At 35.2% G+C, this 18,974-nt stretch overlaps 2 protein-coding genes across 3 annotated transcripts in view; both read left to right on the forward strand.

Annotated features, from left to right (window-relative positions):
* The window catches only part of PDE3B (phosphodiesterase 3B), a 76,489-nt gene extending 68,840 nt beyond the window's left edge, over window positions 1–7,649 (forward strand). Inside the window, exons 11-16 of the mRNA NM_001031182.2 lie at window positions 1,653–1,766; window positions 2,479–2,678; window positions 3,797–4,000; window positions 4,394–4,555; window positions 5,040–5,286; window positions 5,571–7,649. Coding sequence (NP_001026353.2) covers window positions 1,653–1,766; window positions 2,479–2,678; window positions 3,797–4,000; window positions 4,394–4,555; window positions 5,040–5,286; window positions 5,571–5,791 — 1,148 coding nt within the window. The 3' untranslated portion in view covers window positions 5,792–7,649. The remainder of the gene's footprint in view (window positions 1–1,652; window positions 1,767–2,478; window positions 2,679–3,796; window positions 4,001–4,393; window positions 4,556–5,039; window positions 5,287–5,570) is intronic.
* Window positions 5,709–18,974, forward strand: part of CALCA (calcitonin) — a 34,969-nt gene continuing 21,703 nt past the window's right edge. For both annotated transcript variants that reach the window (XM_040700718.2, XM_040700719.2), the window contains exons 1-4: window positions 5,709–7,403; window positions 8,267–8,963; window positions 18,170–18,237; window positions 18,327–18,378. The gene's annotated coding sequence lies outside the window, so the exon portion shown is untranslated. The remainder of the gene's footprint in view (window positions 7,404–8,266; window positions 8,964–18,169; window positions 18,238–18,326; window positions 18,379–18,974) is intronic.

Genomic DNA, 18,974 nt, shown 5'->3' on the forward strand with positions numbered 1-18,974 from the left:
GGTATATTAATATTCAATATGGAGGCATACAGCATATTTTTATATGATATATTTGTACGATATATCTCTCAGAGTTTAGAAAACAACAAAAACCTTCCAAAACTAGACTTGTTGATGTATAGGCTGAATAGAGTCTTAAAGATTTTTGAATGAGTAGTTCAATCAAAAATAGTAAAGTCAGTAGGAGAACCTCAGCTGATTTAACAGAAAATTGGATTAGGGCTGTAATTGAAGAATGAGAAAGAACTTTGACTGTAATCATTCATCAATATGTTTAGAATTGCCAACTTTAAAATAAATAAATACATAGAATCACGTCACAGATGTTTTTACTGGCCCAGGTGCCTGTAGGTGTCAAATTGGTCTGAGTGTCTAGTGGCCATCGCTGATTGAAAGGTTACTTAATCCATTCCGGACTTTCAGGTAGAATGAAGTGTGTTTAGGGCTTGTTTGATTTTTATCTCACTATTTTCTTAAAAACATTCAGTTATAGTGCCTACTACGAGTTAAAATGCAATCTTTTCCTTAATGTTTGAGATTTCCTTTATAGTAAATTTGGTCCATTAAATATTTCACTGTTATTGATCCTTTGTGGGACATACAAGTGGACAAATGTTCCATCTATTTAGTGAATTTTCTTCTGCTTTGAAGGTCTGTCAAGTCTCTTTTTGTGTACAGAGTTCTAATTTTCCTTAGTAAATCCATGTTCTCTATGCTTGCCATTTATTCCAGATCTTCACTGGAGAAGACAGATCCAAAAGTGGCAGAATGAATACTATCAGATTTTCATATAGTGCATTTTTAATAGGATGTTTCATTTTATAGTCAGTCATCATTTTCAGATCCCTTCTGCAGCATACAACAAAAGTATTAGAGTCTTTTAGGAGTATAATTTTAACAAAAATAATTAGAATGATATTTCAAAAATAGTTATAATTATTTAGATATTAGATAGAAAAGTTCAGTTCTGTCTTGGATTCTTAGTAATTTGATTGATTAGCCCTTTTACTTACTTTTCTATACTGCTTTTTCCCTGTTTTTTTTTTCAGCAAAAATAGAACACTTAAAAAAGTTAATTACATGTTTAATAAAAGGTAGTAGAGGCGATGTTTTAATATGAATTAAATTGTCATGTACCACGTCAACAAGTCTGCTCAGTTGAGTTAGTTCCACTTTTTCTGTATGTGATTCCTTTTTCTGGACTTGTTTCTCCACATTTTAATGTAAGTTAAACATAAATAATTGTTTTGGTTTTTTGATAATTTTCATGTCTTGCTGCATTTTAAATTTAACTTTCTTCTTTTGTAAGGTGTATAGACATTATGTCTTGTACAAAGTATGAACACACATAAATGTTAGCTGATATTTTGTGTGTGTTTGTGGAAACTGTTCACAGTAAGTTTACAACTCAGATCGAGAAAAAGAAAGAATGAGAAAATGGCATTGAATGAAGAGTCATGAAAACTGAAAGGCAAATATAAAGTATTATGTCCGAGTAAAAGTTGAAAAACGTTACAAATAGTTTTGTGTTGGTTCTTTTCTTCTAGGGAAAAAAGGTGTTTTTTAATGTGTGTTTTAAAACAATTTAAGCAGAAAAACTTCAGTAAAGGGTGTAAAGTGACTATCTGCCTAATTTATTTTTTAATTTTCAGATCACAATCGTATACATGCCACAGATGTTCTTCATGCAGTATGGTATCTGACCACACGGCCCATTCCTGGATTTCAGCAAATTCATAATGAGCACGTACTGGCAACTGATATGGGTATGTATCCACATAGTTTACTTCTATTCTTTTACTGTAAAAATGTTTTAATGAAATCACAGTACATTGAACAAAACCACTAATTATCCTTATCACTCAAGTATTTTTTATATTTTAATATAAGGCAGTAGGGATATGACAGTACTAGTATGTACTATTCAGAAGTAAAATGCAATTGATTTTAGAATAGTTATTAGAAGAATTGGCTGGTTAGCCAACAAAACTGTTTCACTCAAGTTTTCTGTGCTAAATGAAACCTCCGTATGCTGCTATAGTCAGCACGTTTTTAGCACTTGAAATACATTAGACTAATTTTAAAAATTCTTTTTTTTCCCTCATTATGACAGATAGCAGCACTTCCAAAAATCTCTTCAATTTGTATGAATGATAGTTATCTTGTAATGGGCAAACCTCCCTGAATAAAATATTTCTGAAGTATATTAATATCCCTACCTGGTAAATAATTGGTTTGAATGCAGAAACTCTAGGACTTTCCAGTTTTGGGACACTTTAGAAACTCCAGGATGTCCTGCAAAAACATGTTGCCCTTGTGTAATGTCTTGAAGTAGTGAGAGTTTTCCATGAATTTGTAAGATTTCGGCCACTCTGTTGGACATCACGTGGTCATGATGAATTTGCTTCTTACTGGCCTTTTCAATTGTGCTTCAAAATTGCTGGTTTATGTAAAAACAGTAATATGACTTTTTCTTAGATGAAGCTGGTGGTGGTGTTCATGATCAAGTCAGCTATATTTCTTCAAAAAGCTGTTCTATTACTGATGACAGTTACGGGTGCCTGGCATCAAATATTCCTGCCTTGGAATTGATGGCTTTATATGTGGCAGCTGCCATGCATGATTACGATCATCCCGGCCGTACAAATGCATTTTTAGTAGCTACAAATGCACCACAGGTAAGAAATTCTTTGATTAGAAGACTATTTCTATCTGCAAGGAGAATAGTAAGACTTATTTTCTTCTGTATCCCTAATATTGCCTGTGTGGGAATCATTTGCCCAATTTAAGGCTCAGAGAAATGAATTTGAATTTACTCGTGTAACTTTTTTCTGATAAGTTCTCATGTATTTTGTGTGCATTGATTGTACATATATAAAAATCATTCTCAATTTTAAAAACTATAAATAACTTAAATCTATGTAGATTGTAGTAAAAGATAATTTCAAAGAGAGCTGGTTCTAGGACTGTCTAAGCAGCTAAATTAATGGATATATTGCATTTTGCAAGTCCTATGAAATCATATTAATTTCTGCAATTACCTGAAAAACATGAGTTGTTCTTGTAGTTTAATGAAATGCATTGCCTAACCTCTGCACTTCGTATTTATCTGTTTTGGGAAGCAGCCATTATTTTTAAGGGTGGATGAGTAAACTAAGAGAAAATCAGCAAGATATCCTTGCTTTCATCTCCTATAATCAGCTTTATTAGAAAAGGGAGGAAATTCTCTTCAGGTTCTAAAAGCTAAAGATGAATAAGGTGAAATAAAGCAAAGCCAAAATAAATGAATAAATAACAGGGAATGAGAGAAGGAAAATCGCTGAATAAAAAATATCTAAACTGCATAGGGGAGTAGTGATTAAGGAAGAAAAATACTAATTACTGATCATGGTGGTTTGCGTCTCTGAAGTTTGAGACAAGAAACATATATAATGATAACAACAATAATAGTAAATCATAGACCAGTGCAACTTGTGAGGGGTTTTTTGTTTTGTGCTTCTTAGTGTATGCCCCATACATATTACCAGAAGTTCAGTCTCTGTTTTAAGTGGTGTGTCTGCCTAGAAGCATGAAGGGAGAATTTAAAAGACCTTTAGAGAACCTGAAGAAAGAAAAGCTTTTTTTCCTCTCATCTGCCATTTTTCCTCCTATAACCCTCAAAACTAGAAGGCGAAACATCATTGGGTAGTTTAATTAAGAAAAAAAAAAAAACATCTTGTTAGTGACTAATCCTTAAACTTCGTTATATTAAGTTCTAAATCTTAAGTCTGTGATTTATGATTCTCTTCTTTTGTAGGCTGTTCTTTACAATGACAGATCAGTCTTAGAAAATCACCACGCTGCTTCTGCCTGGAATCTTTTCTTATCACGACCAGAATACAACTTTTTATCAAATCTTGATCACGTAGAGTTTAAGCGTTTTCGTTTCTTAGTGATTGAAGCAATCCTTGCCACAGATCTCAAGAAGCATTTTGATTTCCTTGCAGAATTTAATTCCAAGGTTAGTTACATTTTACTGCCTGTGCTGAGCTGGTCCTGGTATACTTATGTTTGTGTTGCTATTGAATATCTGTTGATACTAAACAATTGTATTTAAAATTGCATATTATTGAAGTTTTTTTTTTAAGAAAAAATGCAAATGTGCTATTTTCTTCAAAGAGAAAATTTTATGTTGGTTTGTAGACTGCCTGATTGGCCTTGGAGACCCACAGTAGACCCCAGTCCTATCTCATTTCAAAGACAGAAAATGACTTTTTTGACTACATTAAAATTAAAAAAAAAAAAAAAAACGTCTATAGAAAAAATAATGCAAGTGTCTTGGCGCAGAGCCTAAAAATAGAATACTCATAAGTAGTTTTAACTTAATTTTTCAAAATGTATATGCTCAACCCAGGCTAATGATATCGACAGTCATGGTATAGAATGGAGCAATGAAAATGATCGGCTGCTTGTCTGTCAAATATGCATCAAACTGGCAGATATCAATGGTCCAGCAAAAGTTAGAGAGCTGCATCTGAAATGGACAGAAGGCATTGTTAATGAATTTTATGAACAGGTAGGTGTTGAAAGTATACATATTTTTAATTAGAGGCAGATGATCAATTATTTATACTACCAAATGTGTAACTAATATGAATATTATTCCTTATCAGGATAAAGTCAGATAAAGTATTTCCATGTTCTTTTTCTGAATACTGACAAGTTATTTTTATGTGAAGTATACTAATGTAGTCTTTCACTTCCTATTAGTTCTGTTAGAAGCTTGAAGATGAGCTCCCTACAAATGTTGTCAATTTTTGAGATATTGTGAGTAAAGGTGAAGGGAGGATTATGAGATGTGCAAGTCTTAAAATATCTTTTCATGATTGTTCTAACTACATTTTCATAAGTTTAGTGTATATTACTATCGCCTTTGGTAAAAAAAAAAAAAAATGCAATCAACTTTGTTTACTTATCTCCTCAAAATTAATCTCTAAAATCAAAATTTAAAGTTAATATTTTGAGAAGTTCTGTTTTTTTTTTTGTAATGTCTTTTTTAGGGTGATGAAGAGGCAAGTCTTGGATTACCTATAAGTCCTTTCATGGATCGTTCTTCTCCGCAGCTTGCAAAACTGCAAGAATCTTTCATCACTCACATAGTTGGCCCCCTTTGTAATTCCTATAACGCAGCAGGGCTGCTTCCAGGGCAGTGGGTTGATGAAGAGGAGGGTGCAGAAAGTAATGAAGATGATGATGGAGCTCAGTTGGAGAGTGATGATGAAGAAATAGAAGATGATCTCATTTTAAGTAAGATTTTATACTTGAGTTGGTACCTGGTTTTCTTTTACTAGATTCAAGCATAACATTGGTGGTTGAAATCACGCTGTTCAAATATTGTAGCTATGTCGATTATCCTTATAGAATTAATTGCTATCCTTGTCCATGTTGCTATTCAAATATTGTGAGTAAGCATTTGTGGCTTTTGCTCAAATTTACATCTCCTTTTCAAGACGGCATTATTTTGTGCATGTGTAAAATGTGATCTCTTTGAATCTCAAAAAAAAATAAATATTATGCTTTAAATTTTACAGAAGCTCAAAGAAGGAAAGGTAGAAGAATATTTTGTCAACTAATACACCATCTCAGCGAAAATCACAAAATATGGAAGAAAGCAATTGAGGAAGAGGAAAAAGCAGAAGGAGCCAAACTGCTCACGGAGATCTCATCTTTACCTCAAGCAGACGAAATTCAGGTTATTGAGGAGGCTGATGAAGAAGATGAGCGGCAGCTAGGAGAAGAAAAGACATGCTGAGTAAACTCCAGTTGTGTTCAGTATGATGATAGGAAGTCCTATTTTTTTTTTTCACTGTGCAGACTTTAGCCTGATGCATTTCACTTAAAATTGAAAGGCCTTAATACTGTGAGAGGATTCTTTCTGCTCCAGTGGAATCCCACTCCTATGCACTTTCACCACACAGAATACAAAACTTTATTCTAAAGTTAAGTATTGTATACCCAGATGCAAAGTTCTTTTATGCCTTAGTTGGTATAAAATATCCTGATACAATGCTGCCTTGCTGAATACGGAACTGTTATTTTCCTCGAGGTACCTACGATTTTTAGATACATCCAATGACTTCAGTTACCAAAGTGGCAAGAACTTTTTGCTAACAAGGATACGTTTGATGAATTCTGATGTTGTCTTGAGTTGTGTATTTCATGTTGTTTTTGAACATGAATAAGAAAAATTCTGTGCCTATATGAAAACCATGTTCCTGTTGCAGTGCAAGCCTGTTGTGAGGTGTCTACTTCAGTGCAATCACGTGCTTAATGTAGTCATCTCAGAGCAACTGTTCAAGGACTGTGACAGAAATGCTAAATTTTGATACTTGTGGTTTAAAAAAAAAAAGGAAAAAAATCAGGTGCATCTATTTATGATGCTTTTTATTCTTGTGCATAATCTGATGGTTTGTTTTTTGTGCAGAAAATATTCAGGTTTGCAGTGGGTGTTCATTGAATATGAGGCCATTATCATCTGTTGCCTTGCTGTTTTGTGGTAAAACATTAAAAATCTGTTCAGCTACTTAAATTATTAAGGGATTTTATTCTTCAAGTTATAATGCTATCTTTCCTGCCCTTACTCAGGTTCCTGTTTAAAAAAACAAGTCAACAACACAATAGATTTTATCTTGCACCGATTTCTGGTATTAAATTGTAAAGAAATAAGATCATATTTCATTTATTCTTTGTATGTAAAACTTTAGGAGAATTAAAGAGTTTTTTTTTTACAAAAGATAGAAACTATTGTTTCAAAGTGGCTAGTGTATTTTAATGTGCCTTACATCTTTTCTTCCACCACAGACATAGCTTATATTGCCTACAAGTTTGATCTGCGTCTAGAAATATACGTATGGAAAGCAGAATGTGAAAGCTTCGTGTAAAGCCTCATAGTAAGATCAACATCACTGTATATAGTTGATTTTAGATCATTTAGTTGTAAAATAAGAAACTTAATCCAAAAACCACACAAACATGTATTTTAGGAATGCTGCAACTGTAGTACCAGTGGCAAAAATAAAAATGTGTAAATTAAGCTGCAAGTAAATAATCACCTTATGCAAGCCACAAAGAAAGCTAGCTTTAAAGTGCACTTTTTAATAGTAAGCATTTATATGCTGTGCAGATGAATGGCATTAAAAAATGCCCATGTTGCTGATATATGTTAGCATATTTTTGTTTACATTTACATTAGTTAGCTTGAAAAGATGTAACATTTCTAAGATAATCTAGTCTAAATTATTTTGTGCTCTTTCACAGAATCTAATATCTGTTCTGCTCTTTGGTCAGTTCAAGTAACTGAGAAGGATTTTTATTCCCCCCCCACTAATCAGCTGTTTGTGGATTCACTTTCAAAGACCACTGAGGTGTGCTTTTTGTTTTACCTTATCAGTGCCAAATTTCCCTTTGCTGCCATTATTACTATCAGTTTTTACCTTAATTTTACTTATTTTATTTTCATACTTTTATTTAATTTATTCCTTTTATTTAATTTATTCCTTTTATTCCTTTTACTCATTTTATTTTTTAATTATTTTTATTTATTTTTCGTTACTCATGAGCAGTGCTAAAACCAGATATTTCTGTCATCAATAAAATATTGCACTACTGAAGCTGGCACTTACTGATCATTCACTTTTGCTGTTCACATTTGCTGTTCATATATTTCCCTAACAAATAATTTGAAGATAACAGAAATTTTGCTTGTTCCAATATGCTGTTTTCTTAGCATTTTGTGTTTAGCCTGTGTACTTGTACATTAAAAAAAAAGGCACTTTAATACTACTTAGTTTAATTCTTGCATTACTGACAAAAGGATGCAGATGTGCTTGTTTAAAGTTACTGTTAGTCTTTTGCATGATAAGTTTCCATTTAGCTATCTTTTGAAAAGAGTATCATCCAGAAGTATTATAAAGAGACAATAAGAAGGCAAAAATAACATTTTATCTTTTACTAAAGCATGGACAGCAGTTATATCTGGTGACAACATTGCTAACAACTTTATCTCACTTTTCTCCTATATTCTTTAGAAATATTGGAGCAATTTTTATATTTGGGAAAAAGAGATGAGCCTCAGTGTTTATTAACCTATTCTCTTGATATATATTTCTAATTAGATATTTTCAAATTACAATAGCTTGTTTTGATGCTTAGTTGTGAATGTGTTCAAAAGCATCTTAGAATGTCTGTTATTTATGCATACATCATATGTGACTTACTGTTTCCCTAGGAGCTAATGTCATCAAAGGTTGCTTCGGGGCATGTTTGCAGAAGTGGAGGTAACTTTAACTGAAGTGCTCTAATCTTTCAAAAAATATTGATGGAGAGTTATTTGAATGTTGTTTGAGCTGTTGTCAACAACACATATCCTTATAAAGCAGGTCACACTTATTCTGGTGACAGACCACTGGGAAGTTACAACTAATTTCGACCTGTGATCACGCTTCTATTCCACATCTACCAGGGTATACTAAGGAGCACAGAGAAGCACACAGAACACTTTTAAAATATTTTCTAAAGCAACACTCACTTCTTGTTTGGTCAAGAAGTAGGCTAAATTAGCTTACACTGAGCTTTATTGCTACAGTAGATAACCTTATTTCCGATAATATTTTCAGCTTTAAGTAAAGCCTTCACAGCACCTTTCCTGTCAAAACAGTCTATCATCTCCTCATTGCCCTCTTCTACAACATAGCTTGAATTACTTGCTCCCATGCATACGGTACATACAGAACTACACTATGAAGTTAGTTTCCTGTAAGGAGCCAGATTCCCTCTACACCTCTGGAGACCTCTGGATGTCATGGTGGTACTGAACAGTCAAAAACAACTACTTGCTTCCTCTTCCTTTGAGTTATTCCTTCACAGCAAAGTCAGATAGTGAGTTGAAGACTCAAAATGGAAGGACTGGAGTAACATTATTTCAGGTGAGTTCAAGTTTACACTGTTTGAGTAAGATCTTATTTGCTATATACATAAAACCATTTTTTACTCTGTATGTCTTTCATTCAATTTGCTAGTAAGAGGGTTCTGCTAGAGGAGAGAAATTCTTCACTCTGCTTTCAAACCACCCTTTTCAAGTGAAAAGGAATGGAGTGCATTCTCATGGGCATTGAGACTGGCTGTCAAACACAACCAGTGGCAGGTGAATCACCACAAAGAGTTAGAATTCAGGAGCTCACTTCTACCACTGGCGCATCCTCCTGGTCACTTGTAGTTGAGGTCTTGCTTCTGATTCTTCCAGAATATACAAAGAATTTGAAGTAATACAGCCTGAAACTAACAAGGCAGAACTTTCCCTTTGATCCGAAACCTTTTCAGAAGATATGAAGGGTGCAGAATTGAAGTGTCATATGCTAGTAATGGTAAGATCAAGAATCCCAGCCTGATACTAGACTAACGGTAGGATAGAATCATTGTAGGTGATGAATACTAGGAAATAAAAAGTAGGCATAGTGTAAATATATTTAATTTTATATACATGCAAAAGATATTTACTTGTACAGATGAGAGACTTAAGTTTTATCATTTCAAGCCAGCTCATTGTCTTTTAAAGAGCATGAAAACATGACTGTCATGATACTTGTATTGTTTAATACAATACTTTTATAGTTTAACAGAAATGAAAATTGTCATACTGCTAATAACAATACAGATATTATAGATGAAGTAGTGATGCAAGTTTAAGAAAATTGATTTTTTTGTGGCTTATAAATGTTAGTATGGTTAAAAAACATGGAGAAAATAAATGTGAAGTTGACTAAAAGATATAGCAAGTATGATCAAGGCAGTGTTCTCTTTCCTTTCTCCAGCTTTCCTCAGAATTGTGTTTCTGAACAATTAGCTTTCTCACTTCTGTGTAAATGCAAATGAGGTGATCAATTACTTTCACTTTTGCAATGAGGAATTTTCCTTCTGATATCTACACTATTAAGCCTTCAACTTGCTATAATAGTCATACTGTGACTTTTCAGAGATGATGATAGGAAAAGAACACATCTGTTAACTGGCCTTAACTGATCTATATGATATTAGTTTAATGGCATCACAAGCAATTAGTATTCTGTCTTCTGCTTAATGAGAAAGAGTAATGACTAATATTCCTGAGGTAACAACATGGAAAGCTAATGAACTAAGCCACTATAGGATAAACATTTCAGTGCAATTAAGTTGGCAGTGATGCTCCTGGCAAAGTGTGCATACTCCAACATCCTTATGAATCCAGTAGATATACAACTACTAACTCAAGACGTGTATATATATATACACACATTAGTCTTAACAATTAAGACAGATTGCTCGGTTTTATTGTCCATTTTTACTCTTCTTTGAGACACTTCTGGCTCAGACTTGAAATAATACTTCTGGTTAGTTTCACTTCTGTTATCTTTAATACTCTAAAACAGCGGAGGAAAAAGCAATTGCTTGTTTTGCTAATAATAGCATTAAGCTAAAGAAAATGGTTTCAGTAAAGTAAGGCTGCTTTTCTTGGGCACTAAGATGGAAATGTCTGTCCAGAAATTGCCAGACTTAAAATGCTATGTTGTGATTCATTCAGGATACTGAATAATGGATGTTTAATGCACCTAAGGGATTGACACACAGTTGTACGTGATACAGCAGACACCCTTTAAAAAGTGCACTACACAATCAGAAATGTTTTTTGACTGGAAGGGCTTCTTCTGGAATCTGTATGCTGTGAGTCATCTTTTGGTTTCTTTACTAAAAGAGATCACAGATGTTAGCAACTAGTGTCTTTGGTAGGTCCTAATGCACAGGCTGTATTACCTGGCAGAACTTTAATATCTGCAGAACTGAGGAGACTATGAGGCCTATGCAGAGCAGAAACTTTCTATCATGTGTTTTGTCTGTGAGTTTTCAGAAAAATAGAAACATAAAAGCTTTAACAATTAATCAATGGAGTCTTTAAATAATGATGAGATAGCATGGTGTTTCAGATGATTCTTATCATTCACCTTGTGATTTGTCCATGTTCTAAATATTTTGCCAAAAAACAGGTGATGATTCAGTTCTGACTCATTGCTACAGATCAGCAAACCCTCTGTACCTTGGATGAGATCAAAGTTTTTCCATTTGACTTGTGTATAAAACAAAGACTAATGCTTGGCTTAAAAGCTATTATACAAAAAGTCCAAAGAGTTGATATTGTTTATTGGAAATGCCAGTTAGGCATGAAATCTTTCTCTTATGCATGGTCATTTGAATGGACTTTCTTGTTGATTAATCTCTGTGGTATTCCTGATTTATCTGATGCATATTTTAACTAAGCTTCCTCTCAGTCAGAGAAGTGAATGAAATAGTGTTTGAGAATGAATTTGTAAATCTTTTTGTTCTATTTAGTGTAAGTAAACAGTTACCTATATACTGTTTCTAATATCAGATTCCACACTCCAGGAAAAGTATCTGTCCATTAGATAGAGTATTGAATTCCTATACAGATTAGCAAAATAATCAGAATAATCTTTTCAGTGTTCATAATGTTTAAGACGATAATTCTCTAAGGATTGAGAAAGTTGTGACTTACTGAAAGAGATTATCTTTAGAGTAGGGAGGAAGTTTTATGGTCACTCTGACAAACAGTACTGAGAAAATATATTGCTGGGTCAGATGAGTGAACTGCATAACTTACTGACCTCCTTTCTGGACCTATATTTTAAGTATTAGCACTAGAGATGGGATTTCATGGTAGCTATAGGCCTATCAGTCTCACCTCGGTGTCCGGGAAGGTTATGGAATGGATAATCTTGGGAACCATCACGGACTAATTAAAGGTCAACCAGGGGATCAGGCCCAGTCAGCATGGGTTTGTGAACGGTAGATCCTGTCTGACAAACCTGATTTAATTCTATGACAAGGTGACCCGCTTAGTGGATGAGGGTCAGGCTGTCGATGTGGTCTACCTGGACTTCCGTAAGGCCTTTGACACTGTCCCCCATAACATTCTCATGGAGAAGCTGGCTGCCCATGGTCTGGATGGGTGTACGCTCCGCTGGGTGAAGCACTGGCTGGATGGCCGGGCCCAAAGAGTCGTGGTCAATGGAGTTGAATCCAGTTGGCGGCAGGTCACGAGCGGTGTCCCCCAAGGCTCAGTGCTGGGGCCACTTCGGCTTAACATCTTCATTGATGATCTTGATGAGGGGATTGAGTGCACCCTCAGTAAGTTTGCAGATGACACCAAGCTGAGAGGGAGTGTTGATCCCCCAGAGGGGAGAAGCGCACTACAGAGGGACCTAGATAGACTGGATTGATGGGCCAAGGTTAACTGTATGAGTTTCAATAGGGCCAAGTGTTGGGTCCTATATTTTGGTCACAGGCAACCCTACAGGCTTGGGGAGGAGTGGCTGGAAAGCTGCCTGATGGAAAGGGACCTTGGTGTACTGTTGGACAGTCAGCTGAATATGAGCCAGCAGTGTGCCCAGGTGGCCAAGAAGGCCAATGGCATCCTGGCTTGTATCAGGAATGGTGTGGTGAGCAGGACTAGAGAAGTTATCCTGCCCCTGTACTCGGCATTGGTGAGGCCTCACCTTGAGTACTGTGTTCAGTTTTGGGCACCTCAGTACAAGAAGGACATGGAGGTACTGGAGCAGGTCCAGAGAAGGGCAGTGAGGCTAGGGAGGGGCTTGGAAAATTAGCCTTATGAGGAGAGGTTGAGGGAGCTGGGGCTGTTTAGCCTGGGGGAGAGGAGGCTGAGGGGAGACCTTATTACTCTCTTCCAGTACCTGAAAGGTGTTTACAGTGAGAGTGGAGCAGGTCTCTTCTCACTGGTAACAGGTGACAAGACGAGGGGAAATGGCATCAAGTTGCACCAAGGTAAGTTTAGGTTGGACGTTAGGAAACACTTCTTTACAGAAAGGGTGGTTAAGCACTGGAATAGGCTCCCCAGGGAGGTGGTTGAGTCACCATCCCTGGATGTGTTTAAGAGCCATTTGGATGTGGTGCTCAGAGATATGATTTAGCGGAGGGTTGTTAGAGTTAGGGTACTATGGTTAGGCTGCGGTTGGACTTGATGATCTTTGAGGTCCTTTCCAACCTGAGTAATTCTATGATTCATATGGATCATTTTAAATATCTATAAGATATCTATAAGAAAATGTACACAATGATAGAAAATAATCTTAAAGCTTTTCATTTACTGAGCGATAAAGTAGTAATGCATCTCACATTAGAAATAGTCTTTTTATTTGCTGAATAAGAAATTTAGAATCCCTTGGAGGAGAAGGGGGAGGACCTCCAATAAATGTTTGAAGCGCAGCTGGAGTTAAGATTCCATGTACTTGTTATCGTATGAATAAATGGAAAGACAGTAGCCAAATGTTTAAAATAAATAATCCAAGCTTTGGTTGCTAAAACTTCTTATTTTTTAGATATTTATTATGCTATATGGTTCCGTAGAGCTTAAGAAAGTGCATAGTGAGGGCACTGTAACAGATTGGATGCTTTTGAAGATAATGCAATTTATATACTTATACAAAAAATTAACTTTAGCAAGAGGGGATTTTTAGATAAAGCTTAGCTTTAGCACTGAGGTTTTTTGCAGTTGACGAGGAATTGTTCTTATTCTTTTCAAATATGTAGTGGTCTTTTCTAGCATGAAGAACTCATCTATTCTGAAGGCTATATCTATCATTTGTGATACAGTTAATGCATTGCTGAGATTTGTTGCATTTTCCTCTATTGTGACAATTTTGATTGTAGGTTACTTGAGAAACAGTATGGCTTTATGTAATGTAAAATACATAGGGATGTGATCTGAAGATGCCTTCAAGGAGCTTTGAAGATCAGTTTTTCTGGTCCCATGAAGAGCAATTGAATGAACTTCCTAACCTATATAGACACATGAAAGCTCATAGGTTATATCTAGCTTATTTCCTGGAAAAATCAGACCTATGCAGCAATGCTATGGTGCATGCTCACCACAAGCACTATTATTTTAACTGAGTTTATTGTGCAAGCTAAAGACAACCAGAGGGCATTTGGGCTGGTTAATCTTGGGTGCATTTAGAGAGAAATGAAATTATCTTAGAGTAACTAAAATTCTTTAAGGTGTTTTATCCACAGTCGTTCTTCTACCTAATTTGCATGGAATTCTGTCTGCATTGCCTATTCTGTGAAGGATCTGAACAATGACTGAGCCATCTTGTTCTCCCTCGCTTTAGTGGGAGCATAAGCTTATTTGGTGTGGACCCTCTTGTTTAGATACTAGCAGTGGGATTAATTTGATTAAGCATCCTAAAAAATTAATTGTAATGTAAAAAGCTCTTGGATATATAATATAAATACATGGTGTATAAGTATATATAATGCACTCTCTTTTTATGTTTTTGATAAGACAGTTTATACAAATTAAAAATAGTTATTTTAAGGATTTTTGTACTAGTCTAGACAAGCAAGTCAGGAGGTGAAAACAGCAAGGGAAAAAGTGTATTCTGTTTCCTGTTACATTACTATAGGCTGTTATAAATAACATGTAAACTTTTGGGCAAGCAGCCATCTGCTGCAGTAATAGTAAGCTATTGGATTAGATTGCACATTCCTGATTTGCTCCATTATTTTAATGGATTTAATCTATTTGGAATGTGACTTATTCAGGAGAATGTAGCAAACATAATGTCCCTTGAATTCTGGCAGCCTTCCTAAGAAATGACCACTCCGAGTATGGGTTCTGCCTAATTCTAATCACATTGACATCAACATAGTTGACAGTCTTCAGAAATATCTAAAGGGATAATCTAGAAATGGAAGAATCTGCTGATCCTCAAATTGTATGAAGGACAGAATAAGGCAAAATGTTTCCAGAACAGAAGTTTAATTTGATCTTGATTAGACAAAGGCTTTATCTAAAACCAGATGTCAAAATAAGGCCCAATACTAAAACAATACCTCAGGCATTCAGCTGCTGTGAAAATCCATGACTGTACTTTCACAGACCAATTTATACTGAGAATTTACCCTCTCAAGCTTATATTTAATAGTCCATTGCACTTGACTGTATTGTCTTGTTTTCATTTTCCATCTGTCTTATCCGAAGATAAATTCTGATCTAGCACTCAAACAATTATGATTATTTTTCTATTTATCCTTAGTCCTTATGTTTTTCAATTCAGTGCATTTCTGCAAAATTTACGTAATATTATTCTGTCCCCTTTTCCTAAAGGAATTGGTTATCTTACTGTTGTTTTTCTGAACTTGTTACTTTTCCAAGTGAACATGCTGTCTTATCTGGAAGCGTAATCTCCCTCATCTACTAACTAGTATTTGTACTAGTACAAACTTTTAGGCTAAAAATATGCACATTAATGGCATGTTTCCACTATACAGACAACCACAGATCGAATTGTGTGGTACAACTGCACACCAAATGAAGACAAAGCTTGCTTGCTATGTCAGCTCAAGCTACTTGAACTCTTGAATAGCTAGCAGAGATTTGGAATTCAGAGAGAAAAGTACATTTTTAAAAAGTGATGATTGAGATTGCTGTGGGAGAATACTATGACCTTACGTCACAGTGCATGTTACATGTCACACTGAAGGCAATGCAAATTAGAAGCAGAACGTGGGAGAAATACCTATTAGCTGATTTTAAGATCTCTTAATGATCCTGGGTAACTATCTTCACTGTCGGTTACATACCTGATTCCTCATCTACAGCAGTTTCAAGATATTCACATGGTTCCTAGTTTAAAGATATTTCAGCTTGACTGCTACTGTTGTTCTTTTCTACTAACTGAAAAGACCAGCTTTTTGTTCTCTGTATAGACAGCTGTGGATTGTAATCAAGTCATTTAAATTATATTTTGTAAACGAAGTGAATGAATTGCCTTGAATGTGTGATTAGCCTGTATGTTCTTCAGTCCATTTCTGTGACATACATTCTGGAAACAGGCTGGAGCCTCCAACTTAACAAAAATAACAGTGCCAGTGTACAACCAAATCTGAAATAATAAATTATTTTGACAGGAAAGCATATTAGCTTGGACATAGTTCTGCCCTGATATGATCATAAAATAAATGCTCAGTTCATAAATCAGTAGAGGTAGATTGCAGCAAGCCAGAATACATGGCATAAACATATTCTTAGTTACTGTTATAGCTCTATAGAAACACAACCGAATTTTAAATGCTTCCAGAGTTATAGACAACATATTAGGACACAGTATTCAAGGAATGCTTGTGCCGGCAACAAATACACATCTAGTTTCTGTATGTCCATTCAATATTCTGGTATGTAAGATCTTTTGGCTGCAGAGTTAAAGCTCATGTTTAACAATTCACCGTGAATCCCAACTACTTTTAAGAATTACAGCATTTCAGAAAGGATTTCCTTCATCCTTTTCCTGTATTCTGTGTCACTGGCTCATAGAGATATGAATTTATACTTGGATACATCCAAAAAGGGTCCAGAGTCCAAAAGGGACAACCTACTGATATTGGATCTGACTCCTAAAAACATACACCTGTAAGCTATAGAGATTGTAATGTGTGTGTATGAAATGAATGTAAATCAACCACATTCTTTTCATAGTTACAGATTCCTAACTTCTGGAACATAAATATAAAATAGTGATCTTGTACTGGAAACTTACCTGCATGACAATAGTACCAAAGGAGGGATCACCAGAACAAATGCAGAAAGATACATTATTTCACCTTAAAGGTGCATGTTATGGTTGAGTCCAGTTAGTGGAGGAACATTTGGAGACATACTGAATCCCACTGAACAGAGATTATGCTAAATTCCTACAGCTCAAAGTCAGTGCATGTCATGCCATCTTGTGCAATACCCTAATGCTACCTGCACTGTGGATGCAGACTCATCCTCCCGCTTGGAGTACATTGAAGTTTCTTTTGCAAGAAAAACTAGTCAGCAGAATCTGTGGTTAGCAAAGTTAAAAGACAAGGAGTTCTGAATTGATACGTACAATTAAGCATGTTAGGAACAAACAAAAACCCACCAATCTCCTTCAGTGATACCGAAACATTCCTTGTGGGGAATAATAAAAATCTTAAGAATGCAATAATGCTGGCAAAAAAAAAAAAAAAAAAAGAAAAAAGAAAAGAAAAAAGAAAAAGTGAACTATGGAACATGTATTTGGTGAAAAATTCAACCAGTGTATTTTTATCAGAGAATAAATACATAAATCCCAAAAGAATGTACGTAGCAGCTGATAAGATGGAGAAATATCAGAGAACTGGAAAAAACAAATATGTCCATATTTCAAATGATTAAATTGGATCTTTGGATAATTCTACGTCAGATTTCTGAGGAAAAAATAATGAAGAAGCTGATAAGAAATGAAATATAAACATAAGTGATCTAGGCATACATTTATAGAAAAGGTAGTTTGTCAGAGGTATTTGATTGTTTGAATGAGGTTGTAAATAGGCGAGTAACAGCAAAAGTTTGAATTTATATTTTAAGGCTTTTTAAGAGGTATTTTGATTCAGAAATCAGAATAACATATAATCAATACAGTTCTCATTAAATGGAGTTAAGACTAACCAAGAGTTATTTCTAAAAATAAGGGAAAAGGGAATCATCACTGGTCAGTTGTATTTTGAGAGTAACACCATAAGAACTAGTCCTTGATATTTTTAATCCTTCTCCTGCTTCAATTAAGATTTATTTGGAACATGTTTTAACTAAACGATCTTCTGGAGTTCTTGTTACTTGGATGGCAAACCTAGATAGTAACAAAACTCTGGCAAAGAGTACAAGTGGGAATATGGGAAGAATTACCATTTATCTAGAAATGTAGCTCTGAAAACTCTTCTTCCACTCTGTTTCTTCATACTGAAAAGACGTAAATTTGGTAGATTTGACAGTTTTTGCACAAACATTTCACAAGCACCCAGCAGCTTTATGCTGCCAAAAAAAAAAAAAAAAAAAAAAAGAAAGAAAAAAAATCCTCAGTCTGGACAATACTGAGAAGCTCAGCAACTTTCTCTTCTGTACTCATACTGTATGCCAAAATCTTAGGAACAGATTATTTGCAGCTTTCATGGTGCGTCAAGTACACAAGAATAAGGTTTATAACCATCCTCTCCTTCTGAAATCTTAAATCTATATATAAAGGTAGTTCAGCAAGAAAAGTTGCTGTTCTTCCCTCTTCAGAGCACCAGGAACATGCTTTTGAGATGTTGTCTGTTGGACATGTGGGTCTCATCTCATTCTTAGACATGGTAAGTAATTTAATTCAGATCTGCTGCATCTTAAGTCCATAGTAGTCTATGTAAATGGACTGATACTAACTGTATTTAACACTTTTCAGTTATTTCAAAAGAAAGGAAGTATTTCTGCTCAGAATGAACTGAAAACCTCAGGTGAGAAGAAAATGTCAAATTTCTGCCTTTGAACTTTCCTGCACCTCCAAGTCAAAGCAAAAGGTGTGAAAACAGCAAGACTCAACATTAAGCCTTGTTTGTAAATAGCTGTTCCCTCAGCACGTGTGTTTTTCTGAACCCTATTTTAATGTCCCACTACTACCCATACAGTGTAGGCTTGTGCACTCACTGTATTTGGAGCACTGGGTTCTCCTGTAGGGCCTTGTACGCTTAAGTCACATTCTCCCAATAACCACAAAGCAATAGCTGTCAAGCAGAATCAAACAAAAATAGGTTACCAGAAGTCAAATAGCTTTTATGCCTAAAACCTGTGCTTAAAATCCAGTTAAAATTCGTTTCTCCCTACCCTACTCTCTCCTTTCTTCCAACAAGGTCTCTTCTCCTGTCAGACTCATGAGTAGACTCTTAGTATAGCTGCACTTGACTCTCATAACACAAACACGTTTTTTTAGACTACTGAAGCAGAGCTTAATTGTTATGTAATGCTTTGTGTTGAGAGGAAATGGAGGATGTGTCTGGAAATGCAATTAACTAAGACAGTGCATTTCTGTAATTGTCAAGAGCATGGGAATAAT

This window comes from Gallus gallus, chromosome 5 (genome assembly GCF_016699485.2).
Source record: "Gallus gallus isolate bGalGal1 chromosome 5, bGalGal1.mat.broiler.GRCg7b, whole genome shotgun sequence".
Classification (NCBI taxonomy): Eukaryota; Metazoa; Chordata; class Aves; order Galliformes; family Phasianidae; genus Gallus; species Gallus gallus.